At 61.4% G+C, this 14,737-nt stretch overlaps 1 protein-coding gene across 1 annotated transcript in view; it reads right to left on the bottom strand.

Moving 5' to 3' along the window:
- NID2 (nidogen 2) overlaps positions 1–14,737 on the bottom strand; it is a 25,342-nt gene extending 10,605 nt beyond the window's left edge. Inside the window, exons 1-14 of the mRNA XM_058025639.1 lie at positions 14,549–14,737; positions 13,478–13,786; positions 7,189–7,421; positions 6,610–6,959; positions 5,903–6,052; positions 5,578–5,823; positions 5,178–5,378; positions 4,841–5,059; positions 3,243–3,386; positions 2,450–2,578; positions 2,225–2,368; positions 2,024–2,143; positions 996–1,226; positions 89–325 (exon numbers count right to left, since the gene is read on the bottom strand). Coding sequence (XP_057881622.1) covers positions 89–325; positions 996–1,226; positions 2,024–2,143; positions 2,225–2,368; positions 2,450–2,578; positions 3,243–3,386; positions 4,841–5,059; positions 5,178–5,378; positions 5,578–5,823; positions 5,903–6,052; positions 6,610–6,959; positions 7,189–7,421; positions 13,478–13,786; positions 14,549–14,737 — 2,902 coding nt within the window. The remainder of the gene's footprint in view (positions 1–88; positions 326–995; positions 1,227–2,023; positions 2,144–2,224; positions 2,369–2,449; positions 2,579–3,242; positions 3,387–4,840; positions 5,060–5,177; positions 5,379–5,577; positions 5,824–5,902; positions 6,053–6,609; positions 6,960–7,188; positions 7,422–13,477; positions 13,787–14,548) is intronic.

Genomic DNA, 14,737 nt, shown 5'->3' with positions numbered 1-14,737 from the left:
AAGGGACGGCGACAGTCACCGCGCTGTTGGGGTGACGCAGGGCTGGGCAGAGCCCTGTGTCCCCCTGTCCCCCCTGGGTGTCACTGACCTGGGCTCCCGCAGCGAGGTGGGGTGGTGCCCGGTGCCGTCCGGGTGCCGGCGATCTCCTGCCCGGCGGCGTCCACGCACCAGCAGTGCCCGGAGCTGCTGTGGCACTGCAGGGGCCGGTACCGGCCCTGCTCGTCACACTGGGGCACGTGGCCATCGCCCACGGGGGACGGCCCCGGCGGCACCTCCCGCGGGTACATGCGCGCGTGCTCGCACGGCGTCAGCTGCTGGATGGACTCTGCTGGCGGCAAACACCCCCAGACTGGCCTCAGGGGGTGCCACCAGCTCCTCTGGAGCCACGTGGCATCTTGGCATCACTTGTCCCCTGTCTACCAGCACCTGCCCCACTCCAGCCGCCTCAGTACCACACAGCTGTTGCCTCCATCATAAGCTGACACAGAGGTGGCACAGTGGCCACAAACACTGTAACCCAATGGGCCAGGGAACCCTAAACACCCAGGAGCCCCTCAATGCACCCACTTGGCAGCACCCTGCCCACAGTGAAGCCCCAGAAGGGTGACTGGGCAGAGGGTCACAGAGTCACAGAATCCTTAGGGTTGGAAGGGACCTCTGGAGATCCTCCAGTCCAACCTGCCTGCCAAGGCAGAGTCACCTGGAGAAGGTGACACAGGAATGTGTCCAGGTGGGTTTGGAAAATCTCCAGAGAGGGATACTCCACACTCTCCCTGGGCAGCTCTTCCAGGGCTCTGCCACCCTCAGCATTAGGAAATTCTCCCTCATGCTGAGATGAAACCTCTCAAGTTTTACTTTATGGCTGTTTAGTTTATGACTCCCTTCCATCCACTGTGCCTCACTGTCCCCACACTGCTGGTGGCTGGGCCAAAGTGGGGAGTCACTGGGACACCACCCAGACGCCCAAGGACCCAGTCCCAGAGGGTGCCACTGACCTGGGCTCCCACAGCGAGGTGGGGTGGTGCCCGGCGCTGTCCGGGTGCCGGCAATCTCCTGCCCTGCAGCATCCACACACCAGCAGTGCCCGGAGCTGCCGTGGCACTGCAGGGGCCGGTACCGGCCCTGCTCGTCACACTGGGGCACGTGGCCGTCGCCCAGGGGTGGCACCTCCCGCGGGTACATCCGCTCGTGCTGGCACGGCGTGAGGCGCTGCGGGTTCCCCTCTGCTGCTGGAAAGCCAGAAAAGGGGACAGTGAGGCTGGGGAAGCTGTGCCAGGCATGGAGGGCACGGGGCTGAGCGGGGAATGAGCTGGGGAAGCTGTGCCAGGGGACAGGGCACGGGGCTGAGCAGAGAATGAGGCTGGGGACACTGTGCCAGGCATGGAGGGCACGGGGCTGGCTGGGGAATGAGGCTGGGCAATCTGTGCCAGGCAGGGAGGGCACGGGGCTGAGCAGGGAAGCTGTGCCAGGCAGAGAGGGCACGGGGCTGAGCGGGGAAGCTGTGCCCGGCAGAGAGGGCACGAGGCTGAGTGGGGAAGCTGTGCCAGGCAGGGAGGGCACGGGGCTGAGCAGGGAAGCTGTGCCAGGCAGGGAGGGCACAGGGCTGAGTGGGGAAGCTGTGCCAGGCAGGGAGGGCACGGGGCTGAGCGGGGAATGAGGCTGGGCAATCTGTGCCAGGCAGGGAGGGCACAGGGCTGAGTGGGGAAGCTGTGCCAGGCAGGGAGGGCACGGGGCTGAGCAGGGAATGAGGCTGGGGAAGCTGTGCCAGGCAGGGAGGGCACGGGGCTGAGTGGGGAAGCTGTGCCAGGCAGGGAAGGCACGGGGCTGAGCAGGGAATGAGGCTGGGGAAGCTGTGCCAGGCAGGGAGGGCACGGGGCTGAGCAGGGAATGAGGCTGGGGAAGCTGTGCCAGGCAGGGAGGGCACGGGGCTGAGCAGGGAAGCTGTGCCAGGCAGGGAGGACACGGGGCTGAGCGGGGAAGCTGTGCCAGGCAGGGAGGGCACGGGGCTGAGCGGGCACCTCACCGTACGTGCACTGGAAGCCGTCACCCGCGTAGCCGGGCCGGCAGCGGCAGGAGAAGGAGCCGGGGGTGTTGTAGCAGATGGCAGCGGGGTGACACGGGCTCTCAGCACACTCATCCACGTCTGTGCAGGGGAAAACAGGATCAGCAGGGACAGGGACACCCCAACAGCTGCGCTGTGGGGCCCCTCCCGTGCCCGCCTTACCGGAGCAGTGGATGCCATCGCCGGTGTAGCCGGGCAGGCACTCGCAGGTGGCGCGGCCATCGCCACGGGACACGCACCGCGCCCGGTCCCCCGGGGCACAGCGGTGCCGCCCGGCCTCGCAGGGGTCACTCGGCGGTGCCAGCGCTGTGGGGACACGGGAGGGGTGCTCAGGGCACGTCCAGAGGGCTCGGGAGTGGGGCACGCCCCGGTGGGGTCAGCACTTACGCACACACGCCCGCCCGTCCCCCGCCGGCTGGTACCCGCCGCGGCACTCGCAGCGGTAACTGCCCGGCTCGTTCAGGCACACGGAGAAGGGCCCGCACTGGCTCAGGCCCTCGCTGCACTCATCCACATCTGGGGAAAAGAGGAGACACCAGGCACCCCGATGGTGGTGGGACACCCCCGTCCTCTCTGGCTGCTCGTGGTGTGACAGGGAATATCCTGCCCCACGCTGCCCATCCCATGTCTGTCACCAAACCTAATCAGCTACGGAATTAACTTTCTAATCAGCTCAAAATAGGAGGGAAAAAAAAAGAGCAAGATCGCTTTTGGTGTACGGTTGTGACAAAGAAGCGTTTGTTCACGGCACACCAATGTTCTCAAGTATTTGTGGTTTAAAACTCGGTTTCCTTCTCCTGAAATGAGGTGATCAGATTGGTCACTTAACCTGGGATTTTAGGAGAGAGAAACCTATTCCTTATTGAAAGGCAGGACCCTCAAATTCCTTGCCATCATCACTATGCAGTGCAACTCACTGGCACTGGGCAGCTTCTTGTAGAAAGGGACTCTAAAATTGGAAGATAAATTTGCAGTGCAAAGCTTGGAGTGATAGGAAAGCAACAACAAAGCTGGCTGGATTTATGAAACGCAGGAATTATTTTTCAACTGGTTTTGCTTTTTTCCTGTATCTCCTTTTTTTCCCTCCTGTTTTTGTCTGCTCCTGGTGCGCTTCCCCAGGGACCTGTGGCTCTGCGGGCACCAGAGCTGCCCCCCAGCATCCAAGCCCAGCCCTGCTGACCTCGGCAGCCCCGTCCATCTCCACGGTACCCAGCTGAGCACTCGCACGTGTACTCGGTGCCCGCGCCGGGCTGGCAGCGCGCTGGCGCCTCGCACGCGTGGCTGCCATCGTGGCACGGGCTCACCCCGGGATTCTCGGCATCGTCTGTGGGCACACGTTGGGGAAGATGAAACAGGAAAGCCTTATCAATATGATTGTCTGGCAAAAGATTTTGAGAATATAGAAGCTATAAGTGAGATTGAAATGAAAGCAAGCTTTGAGATCCCTTAGTTACTGAACAACTGGAAAACAACGGTGTGGCCAGCTGAAGGTGATCCCCTTTTGATGGAACATGATGAAACAAGACCCTCTGCTTGCAGACAGGCCCAAGGGTCAGAACAGACCCTGCCAGCTTGGCAGAAGGGGTCCAAAGAGGAGGTTTTAGGGTTTAAAATGTAACACAGTATGGTGATGTAGTGATTCTTATAGGCTGTATGGAAATGCTATAGGATTTGTATCTTGTACTGGATTGGTTAGTGAGAATCAGAATATTCAACACAGAAGATGATTTATTGTACTGTAATGGGAACTTTGCTCTCTTAGCTCTTGCCTTTTACTGTCTTACCTTTTTTACTCTCTTATGCTTTGGCTCTCTTGCCTCTTTTACACTCTTACCCTCTCATCCTCTCTACCCCTCTCTTCTCTTGGGCCTGCTCCAGCTGTGGCTGGCAGCTCCCAGCAGGGCCCTGCACCCAGGCCCTTTGCAATAAACCCCAAATCCCAGCAGGGCCCTGCACCCAGGCCCTGTGCAATAAACCCCAAATCCCAGCAGGGCCCTGCACCCAGGCCCTGTGCAATAAACCCCAAATCCCAGAAGGGCCCTGCACCCAGGCCCTTTGCAATAAACCCCAAATCCCAGCAGGGCCCTGCACCCAGGCCCTTTGCAATAAACCCCAAATCCCAGCAGGGCCCTGCACCCAGGCCCTGTGCAATAAACCCCAAATCCCAGCAGGGCCCTGCACCCCGGCCCTGTGCAATAAACCCCAAATCCCAGCAGGGCCCTGCACCCAGGCCCTTTGCAATAAACCCCAAATCCCAGCAGGGCCCTGCACCCAGGCCCTTTGCAATAAACCCCAAATCCCAGCAGGGCCCTGCACCCAGGCCCTGTGCAATAAACCCCAAATCCCAGCAGGGCCCTGCACCCAGGCCCTGTGCAATAAACCCCAAATCCCAGCAGGGCCCTGCACCCAGGCCCTGTGCAATAAACCCCAAGTTCCATCACCTGGCCCCAGAGATCTCCCATCTCCCTCTGTCCTGACCGTGCAATCCGCTGGCACTCTTACGGGCACACAGGGATGTTGGGGGGATAACAGACCTGGGAGACACAGGGAGTGACCATCCCCACTTACACCCCGTGTGCTGCAGCACCGCTGTCCCATGCAGGGAACCATGGCCGTGCCACCCAGCGCCAGCAGCGCTGCACTCAAACTGCTTGGAAAACTCTTCTTTCGGGCTGATTTTGGGCAAAGCCAGCACTGGAAGATGGCAGCACCCCTCTGAGGGATGGCACCCTGGATTGGCACTCGGATTGGCACCCGGGGGTGGGTGCTGGAGCTCACCTGGTGCGGGGCCGATGCGGGCGGCCAGGGCGTAGCGCAGGACGTGCTCGTGGCTGTCGAAGAGGGCGAAGGCGCGCGCCACCGAGAGCCGCTGCCGCGCCGGCGGCCACGCGTGCGGGCACCCCGCCACGGTGATGTTCTGGCGCAGGCGGTAGGACAGGGTCTGGTTGGCAGTGCCCGCCGCCACCACGTACTCCCGATGGCCTGAGGATGTCACGGCTGCCCGATGGCACGGAGAACGCCAGGGATGTGGGAGAAACGGTGTCAGCGTCGATGCGGCTCGGGTGGTTTTGGGTGTGTGGGCAGGGGGCTGAAGGCAGGTGGGCACAGGTCTTACCTGAGCTGGAGTAGGAGTAGAGCTCCTCGTAGGGAGTGATGTGGACGGTGACGTTGTCTGGCAGGAATGGCACCTCACCCTGGATGTGTGTCCTGAGGCTTAAATAATTGTCCGGCCCCAGGCCCTCGGCTGTCTGAGTGACCTGGACCGTCTCCCCGCCGGGGTAAAACGTCACCTCCAGGTTCTGGGTGAATTCAGCGCCTGGGCAGGAAAAGGGAACGGGCACCATTTGTAGGGACAACCCCAAACCCCAAACTAACCCCAAAGTGTCCTTCCCAGCTACTCCGGCATGGGGGGTCACAGCAAGAGGTGAGTGGGACTGGATAAACCACAGAGCTGCCCCGAACCTGGATCCCCCACCCACCCCAAGCAGCCACACACCTCCCAAATCCCCTCTCACCGGTGATGCTGAAGCCGTTCTCAGAGCCAGGCTCCTCCAGGGCGAAGAGCCAAGCAAAGAGCCCCCCGAGGGGCAGCAGGGGCAGCAGGGCGCGGGCAGCGGGCTGGGGCACGCCGCTGATGGCCGTGTAGGCTCTGCCGTCGCTGCCCACGATGTAGGCGTGCAGATCCACGTCCTGGAAGCGGAGGGACGCCCGTCCCACCCTCAGGCTCCCACTCACCTTGCCGTTGAGGCGATGCACGGCGCCTGGGTGGGGAGAGGGGCACCCCTGGCAGCGGGCAGCGGGGCACAGGGGCCGCCCGTGCCCGCCGCCCGCCCCGCGTACCTTCGGGCAGGCACTGCCGCCCGTTCCCGTAGAAGGAGGCCCGGCAGTGGCAGCAGAAGCCGGCGGCGTAGTCGGTGCAGAAGGCGTGAGGGGAGCACTGCCCGTGGTGCTGGGCACACGTCTCCCTGCTGGCCGCGCTGTAGGTGAACACTGGGGACAAGGGGAGAAGCTTGGGGACGCGGTGACAAAGCCACCCTTCACACGGGGTGGGTGTTTCGCCTTCTTGGCCCCAAAAGCTGGGAAGGAGCCAGCTGGCGGCGGCGGTTCCCAAGGGAGTCACCCGGGATGCAGAGGGGGCGGAGGGTTTGGAACCTGCCGCCCGATTTCAGACGGATCTGACAGAGGGCACGAGATCAAATTCCTGACGGTATTTTTGGGAGACAGTTGGCTGGGACAGGGCTCTGCTCCCCAGGCACGTGCCATGGCGGCTCCACAGCTGGCTCGGCGGCGGGGAGGGTGGCAAGGCCAATTCTGGGACCTGTCCCCTGAGCTTCCCACCCCATCCCAAGCTCCACACCTCCCTCTTTCCCCTTGGCACGCCCAGCAGGCAGGGCTGTGTGGCTCCCTTGGCAGCAGGATGGGGCTCAGAGGAGCTGCAAGGGCAGCAGCTTTGCAGGAGCAGCACCAGCCCTTGGGACGGGGTGAAATTCCAGCCAGGGGCCTTTTTTAGGGGTCACTGTCCCCACTGGGTCATTGTCCCCACTCACCATCAGGGTTGAAATGCACGTCCTCCTCCACGCCCACGCCGTGCTGGCCCGAGCTGTAGGAGGAGGGGTTGGCAGAGAAGCTCTGCCCGGTGCCACCGTCCCCTCCGGGCTCCTGGGTGTCCCTCCTGGCAGGGACAAAGCCCAGCAGCACCGGGCCACCGCGGCTGGGACGCTGGGCCATGGCAGTGTGGCTGGAGACACGGCGGGTGTAGCTGGCAGTGCCAGGGTTGGGGGGCTCAGGGGGGCTCTGAGGCACAGCAGGAGCAGCTCCCTGGCCACCCCCCGGCTCCACGTGCTCCGTGCTGCCCACGTGGAAAACCCACACGCCAGGGATCCCCGTGTTGCTCTCCCTGTGGACACAGCACACACAGAAATCACCACAGCCATGCTGGAAAAGCCACCCCAAAGGTGGCAGCACCCCTCCAGCACCCCAGTACAGCCCCTGTGCATGTGGGGCTGAGCCCCTGGTGCAGCCCAAGGTCACTCCCCAGGTTTTTCCAGGCTCTGAAAGGCTCCAGGGCTGGGGGAAGGTGGCCCTGCTCCCCCTGCCCACAGCACGGCCCCCCAGGCTGCACCCACCTCTCCAGGCCCCTCAGAGCCCGCTCGCTGCTGGCCAGGCTGTGGAAGAGCCCGTCCCTCTTGGGGTCGTCGCTGTCCCCCCAGCTGAAGCCCACCCTGGCTGGCAGCTCCAGCTGGACGTTGTAGGACTCCTTGGGCCGCGTGCCCAGGAACTGGAGGCCACCCTCGGGGTACAGGAAGATGCTGTAGGTGTCCTCATCGTTGTAGGCTATGACTGCCTGGAAGGTGTTGAGCTGCCAAAGGGAGAGCAGATGGGTGGCACTGAGGGGCAGCAACAGAGCAGAGCAGTGAAGGAAGGGGAGCAGGGATGTGAGAGGCAGCCCCACACACACCAAAGGGCGTGCAAACGCCCCAAAAGGGCCCTGAGACACAGAGCACCTCCATGGAGCCAGGCTGGGAGAGCTGGGAATGTTCCCCTGGAGAGGAGAAGGCTCCAGGGAGAGCTCAGAGCCCCTGGCAGGGCCTGAAGGGGCTCCAGGAGAGCTGCAGAGGGACTGGGGACAAGGGATGGAGGGACAGGAGCCAGGGAATGGCTCCCAGTGCCAGAGGGCAGGGATGGGTGGGAGATTGGGAACTGGGAATTCCTGGCTGGGCTGGAATTGCCAGAGCAGCTGTGGCTGCCCCTGGATCCCTGGCAGTGCCCAAGGCCAGGCTGGACAGGGCTTGGAGCACCTGGGATAGAGGAAGGTGAGCCTGCCATGGCAGGGGTGGCACTGGGTGTTCTTTAAGGCCCTTCCAACCCATTCCATGACCAAGCAGAGGCCTCCTGAGGAAGAGCAGGAGCTGGGGCTGCTCATGCCCAGCCAAACCCCAATGCCACATCCTGGGAAGGTGCTCAGCATCCTCCTAGGAGCCCATGGCACAGACAGGCCATCCCTCAGGGCAAGGCTGTCCCAGGAGCATCCCCGGCCATGCAACCCCTGCACTGGGAGCCCCTCACTCCCGTCCTCCCCTCCCCTGCTCCAGAGGAAAACCCACACCCCCGCTCGTCCCTGAGAACAATTTTAGCTCGGTTTCCTGCGGAAAAAACATCCCAGCTTCCCATACATCCCGCTATAGGCAGGCTGGCCGCCTGCCCTGCCAGCCCTGCGAGCCTTGGGGCCGTGCCAGGCATGGGCACCGCGGGCACAGCCCTGGATGGGGCGGCTCCGGAGCCGGCACAGCCCTGCTGAGCCCCCCAACATCCCAGTGTCCCAAAAACACCGGGAAAACAACCCCACAGAGCTCCTGCACAGCCCTGCTGAGACACCCAACATCCCAGTGTCCCAAAAACACCGAGGACCCAACCCCACAGAGCTCCTGCACAGCCCTGCTGAGCCACCCGGCATCCCAGTCTTCCAAAAACAATGAGAAACCAATCCCACGACATCCCACCTGCCCCAAAAACACCAAGAAAACAACCCCACACAGCTCCTGCACCGAGAAACACAGGCCCGCTGAGACACCCGGCATCCCAATGTCCCAAAAACACCAAAAAACCAAACCCACACAGCTCCCGCTCCTCCTGCACAGCCCTAGTGAACCCCCCAACATCTCAGTCTCCCAAAAACACCGAGAACCCAACCCCACAGAGCTCCTGCTTCTCCTGCACAGCCCTGGTGAACCCCCTGACATCCCAATCTCCCAAAATCACCAACAAACCAACCCCATGACATTCCACCCGTCCCAAAACCACCAAGAAACCAATCCCAAAGAGCTCCTGCTCCTCCTGCACAGCCCTGGTCAACCCCCAGACATCCCAATCTCCCAAAAACACCAATAAACCAACCCCACACAGCTCCTGCTTCTCCTGCACAGCCCTGCTGCGCCACCCAACATCCCAATGTCCCGAAAACCAACCCCACAGAGCTCCTGCTCCTGCACCGCCCTGGTGAACCCCATGACATTCCAATCTCCCAAAAACATGGAGAAACCAACCCCCAAAGAGCTCCTGCTCCTCCTGCACAGCCCGGTGAATTACCCGGCATCCCAATCTCCCAAAAACATCAAGAAACCAACTCCAGACAGCTCCTGCTCCTCCTGCACAGCCCTGCTGAGCCACCCCACATCCCAATCTCCCAAAAACACCAAGAAACCAACCCCAAAGAGTTCCTGCTCCTCTTGCACCCAATCTCCTAAAAACGCCGAGAAACGAACCCCAAAGAGCTCCTGCTGCGCCCTGCTGAGCCACCCGGCATCCCTCTGCTCCAAAAACACCAGAAAACCAACTCTACTACATCCCACCCGCTCCAAAAACACCGAGAATACAACCCCACACAGCTCCTGCTCCTCCTGCACAGCCCTGGTCAACCCCATGACATCCCAATCTCCCCAAAAACACTGAGAAACCAACCCCAGACAGCTCCTGCTCCTCCTGCTGAGCCACCCAGCATCCCAATCTCCCAAAAACACCAAGACACCAATCCCACAGAGGCCCTGCTCCTCCTGCACCCAATCTCCCAAAAACACTGAGAATCCAACTCCACAGAGCTCCTGCTCCTCCTGCACAGCCCTGGTCAACCCCATGACATCCCAATCTCCCAAAAACACCGAGAATCCAACCCAACACAGCTCCTGCTCCTCCTGCACAGCCGTGGTCAACCCCATGACATTCCAATCTTCCAAAAACATGGAGAAACCAACCCCCAAAGAGCTCCCCAGCATCCCAATCTCCCAAAATCACTGAGAAACCAACCCAACACAGCTCCTGCTCCTCCTGCTGAGCCACCCAGCATCCCAATCTCCCAAAAACAACAAGACACCAATCCCACAGAGCCCCTGCTCCTCCTGCACCCAATCTCCCAAAAACACCGAGAATCCAACTCCACAGAGCTCCTGCTCCTCCTGCACAGCCCTGGTCAACCCCATGACATCCCAATCTCCCCAAAAACACCGAGAATCCAACCCAACACAGCTCCTGCTCCTCCTGCACAGCCGTGGTGAGCCCCCAGCATGCCAATCTCCCAAAATCACTGAGAAACCAACCCCAGACAGCTCCTGCTCCTCCTGCTGAGCCACCCAGCATCCCAATCTCCCAAAAACACCAAGACACCAATCCCACAGAGGCCCTGCTCCTCCTGCACCCAATCTCCCAAAAACACCGAGAATCCAACTCCACAGAGCTCCTGCTCCTCCTGCCTCATTCCTCCCGAGCCGCCCGGCATCCCAATCTCCCCAAAACCAACCCCACAGAGCTCCTGCTCCGAGCAGGGAGCAGCAGCCCTTCCCAGCGAAGGAAAAGTGATTGAATTCCCTTAAATCCCCAGTTTCACCCCCCGGAGCAGAGGGAGGGAGGCAGGCTGGGGGGCTCCCCCCACTTTGATTTTGGGGCGAAGGAAAAGTGATTGAATTCCCGGTTTCACCCCCCAAAGCAGAGAGAGGCTGGGGGGCTCCCTCCCCTCTGATTTTGGGGCCAAGAAAAAGTGACTGAATTCCCAGTTTCACCCCCCAGAGCAGACAGAGGGAGGCAGGCTGGGGGGCTCCCCTCGCTCTGATTTTGGGGCCAAGGAAAAGTGACTGAATTCCCAGTTTTACCCTCCAGAGCAGAGAGAGGGAGGGAGGCTGGGGGGCTCCTCCTGCTCTGATTTTGGGGCCAAGAAAAAGTGACTGAATTGCCGGTTTCATCCCCCAGAGCAGAGAGAGGCTGGGGAGCTCCCCCCCATTCTGATTTTGGGGCGAAGGAAAAGTGACTGAATTCCCAGTTTTACCCTCCAGAGCAGAGGGAGGGAGGCAGGCTGGGGGGCTCCCCCCCGTTCTGATTTTGGAGTGAAGGAAAAGTGACTGAATTCCCAGTTTCACCCCCTGGAGCAGACGGAGGGAGGCAGGCTGGGGGGCTCCCCCTGCTCTGATTTTGGGGCGAAGGAAAAGTGATTGAATTCCCAGTTTCACCCTCCAGAGCAGAGAGAGGCTGGGGAGCTCCCCCCCATTCTGATTTTGGGGCGAAGGAAAAGTGACTGAATTCCCAGTTTTACCCTCCAGAGCAGACAGAGGGAGGCAGGCTGGGGGGCTCCCCCTGCTCTGATTTTGGGGTGAAGGAAAAGTGATTGAATTCCCAGTTTCACCCCCCAGAGCAGAGAGAGGCTGGGGGGCTCCCCCCGCTCTGATTTTGGGGCGCAGGGCCCCCGGAGCATCGCTGGGTTTCCCGGCGGCCCCGCGGGATATAAAGAGCCTTGTTGTGCCTGTCACACACTCGGGCATTCAGAGACCCCGAAAGGGGGGTGGAATAACCCCCCCGGGGCTGGATTCCTCCCCCACACAGCCAAATCGCAGCAGCAGCAGCTGCAGGGCAGGGGTGGGTGGCAGGGGGGACACGCCGGGTGACATCCATGTGCTGGCACCGTGGGGTGAAGGGAAGGAGGGGGGGAAGCCCCCAGCCAAGAGCTGCAAAGGGCAAATTCCAGCCCAAAAGGGCAAGTTTTGATCCCAGAGAAGCAGGGTCAGCCTTGTCCCGTTGTGCAGCCCGGGAAAATGTCACTGCAGGGAGCAGGAGAATGTCCCAAGGAGCTGGAGGGGACACGGCACTGCCACTTCCCAGCCAGGCAGGACCCCCAAAAAGGGGGTCTGGGGATCCTCTGCTCCCCATCCTAACCCAGTTTTCTACTTTCGGGGTTCAAAAAGTAGAGCTGTGACTTTGCAGGGCAGGGGGAAATGTTTTGGAGTCAGTCCTGGTGCTGAGCAGCAGGAGGGCAGCGTTTCCATAAACACCACATTTGGTCAGGGAAAAAAAATTAAAAAAAAAAAACCAAAAAAAAAACAACAAAAAAAAACAAGTGGTGTTTGGGGAGATTTTTAGCAGTTTTGGTGAAGGGGGAGCTCAGCAAAGCACAGGCACAAGCTGCATTTCAGGAGCTTTCCCTGGAGCTCCTTGTTTCCAAACAAGACCGGTTTCATTTTAAAGCCTGATCCAAAACTTCTCAGAGGGGGGAAAAACCACAACGGGGAAGAGCAAAGAAGAGGAGGCTGCGTTTTCGATGGCCACGAGGTCGCTGTGAGGCCCCTGATGGCATCTCTTCAGCTGCTTTCCCAACTTTTAAATGAGAGGAAAAAATGTGCCTTGTCTCCTTCCAAACCTCAGCCTCTTGCCTTGCTTGGCTTCCCTCTCAGCGAGGCACTGCTGAAGGGTCCTGGATGGCTCCTGGTGGCTCTTGGGGACCTGGTGGCTGCTGCTGGGCTTTGGGGGAGAGCCCAGCACCCCTCACCCAGCTCTGGGTGCCCATCACCAGAGTTTTCCTTGTGCAGCTCATCCCTTTCAGCTCCTTGGAGTCACTGCAGCTGGCAGAGCATAGCTGTCACCTCCTCAGCACGTCATCGGCCTGATGTGACAGGGACAGGCAGTGCTGGAGGTCCACCCACGCAGGAGCCCCATCAGCCCCATGGGTGGAGAGCACAGGTCGCCCCCCGAGCTGGCAGGCCACCTCTGAGCTTGTTTTCCAGGCACAAAACCGGCCCACGGTGGAAATTCCAGAGCCGGTTGCTCACCGGCAGCGCAATCAGCGCAGGGCAGGAGGAAAGACCAACCCTGAGCCACCAGTAAAGGTCAGGAGCACAATGGGGGACCTAAACCAGGGTGCCCCCAGCCACCCTCTGCCCTGCAAAGGCAGATTAGCCAGAACTGGAAAGCTGTGTCTGAAAAGAATCAGAATCACGGAATGGTTTGGGTTGAGATTTTGAAACTCATCTCATTCCACCCTCTGCCATGGCAGGGACACCTTCCACTGTCCCAGGCTGCTCCAAGCCCTGTCCAACCTGGCCTTGGACACTGCCAGGGGCAGCCACAGCTGCTCTGGGCACCCTGTGCCAGGGCCTGCCCACCCTCAGAGCCAGGAATTCCTTCCTAACATCTGATCCAAGCAACGTGGAGCCATTCCCCCTTGTCCTGTCACTCCATGTCCTTGCTCAAGCACCTCCAGCCACGAAGGCAACCTCTAAACCTCTGCTGGCCAACAGCCCCACCACTGCCAGAGCTCTGAGCAGAGCTCCACGTTCCTCCTGCTGCTCACCCAAGGATGGATGCATGGATGGAGCCACCACGCAGCTGCTCAGAAAGAAATTTTGGGTGCCACGCAAGAGAAACTCATCCTCTCATGACACATAGGATGGGAACCAAGCTCAGCCCCTGGGCCTCACCTTCAGATGGGAACCAAGCTCAGCCCCTGGGCCTCACCTTGAGATGGGAACCAAGCTCAGCCCCCTGGCCTCACCTTGAGATGGGAACCAAGCTCAGCCCCCTGGCCTCACCTTGAGATGGGAACCAAGCTCAGCCCCTGGCCTCACCTTCAGATGGGAACCAAGCTCAGCCCCCTGGCCTCACCTTTGTGGAGGGCTCGGTGTCCTGGGAGAGCTCCTGGTAGGCGCCCACCTCCTCCCAGGTGGCAATGAAGGCGTTGGTGGGCACGAAGGCGGCAGCAGAGCGGGGAAAGCCGGCCTGGATGTATCCCAGAGCCTGGTCCAGCACGTCCCTGGAGTCATCCTGGCGGTAGTAGATGTTCCCTCTGTCCCCAGAGGTGTCCAGGTCGGCCAGGAAGGGGGCGATGACCGGGAAGTCCGTGGGGAAATCGTCATCCACGTACTGGGTCTCCCTGGGGAAATCCTGGCTGGAGATGACCCCGTTGGTCCCCACCTGCAGGGAGAGCAGTGCAGGGCGCTCGGGAGCTGCAGAGGTGCCACCACACCATGGCAGAGGTGCCACCACTGCTGTCCCCTGGCCCTGTCCCCCCGAGGAGAGCCCCGAGGCCGCGTGGCCCCATCCGGGCCGGGCAGAAAACAAAGACCTCGGGCTTCTGCATCCCCCAGGGAGCTGCGGCTCGGGGGCCGTCCCAGCTGCGGCCGGGGAACAGCTGCGGGGGAGAAAACTGAGGAGAAAGCCCTCTTGTTCCTCCGGAGACATCGGGCTGGAGACCGCGGGAAGGGGGAAATGGAGGGATGGATGGATGGATGGATGGATGGATGGATGGATGGATGGATGGATGGATGGATGGATGGATGGATGGATGGATGGATGGAGAAAACACGTGCGGCGGGACAGCGAAGGTGCACATGGAGGGGCAGGGGCGGGCAGGAGGAGGAGGAGGCGGGGGTGTAAAGGCAAGAGAGGAAGGGGGTGAGTGGGAAGAAGGATGGAAAGATGGAGGGGTGAAAAGCCAGAGGGAAGGAGGGACGGAGGGGAGTAGAGCGGGAAGACGGAGACAGACAGGGCTGGAAGGAGAGAGGGACACAGGGTGGAGAGACGGACGGAGCGAAGATGGAAGGACAGAGGGTGGAGAGACGGACGGAGTGAAGACGGAGGGACAGGGGGAGATGCTGGAGAGGAGGAAGCGGGGCAGGGGCCGAGCGGCCGGGGGGAAGGAAGGAGGGCAGGCAAGGCGAGGGGAGCGGCACTCACGTAGAGGCGGCGGGCGGCGCGGCCGTAGAGGCGCAGGGCGCGGCGGAGCAGCAGCCCCGGGGAGCTCTCGTCGTCGCCGGGCCGGAGCCGGGCATCGCCGCGGGCCGGGCCGTGCGGGAGCAGCCCCGGGCGGGGCAGGGCCGCCCCCAGCGCCAGCACCGCCGCCAGCAGCGCCGCCGCCGCCCGCAT

Source organism: Melospiza georgiana, chromosome 6 (assembly GCF_028018845.1).
Source record: "Melospiza georgiana isolate bMelGeo1 chromosome 6, bMelGeo1.pri, whole genome shotgun sequence".
NCBI classification, from domain to species: domain Eukaryota; kingdom Metazoa; phylum Chordata; class Aves; order Passeriformes; family Passerellidae; genus Melospiza; species Melospiza georgiana.
The sequence above is the reverse complement of the archived record's forward strand: the minus strand, read 5'-3'. Positions and strand labels throughout refer to the sequence as shown.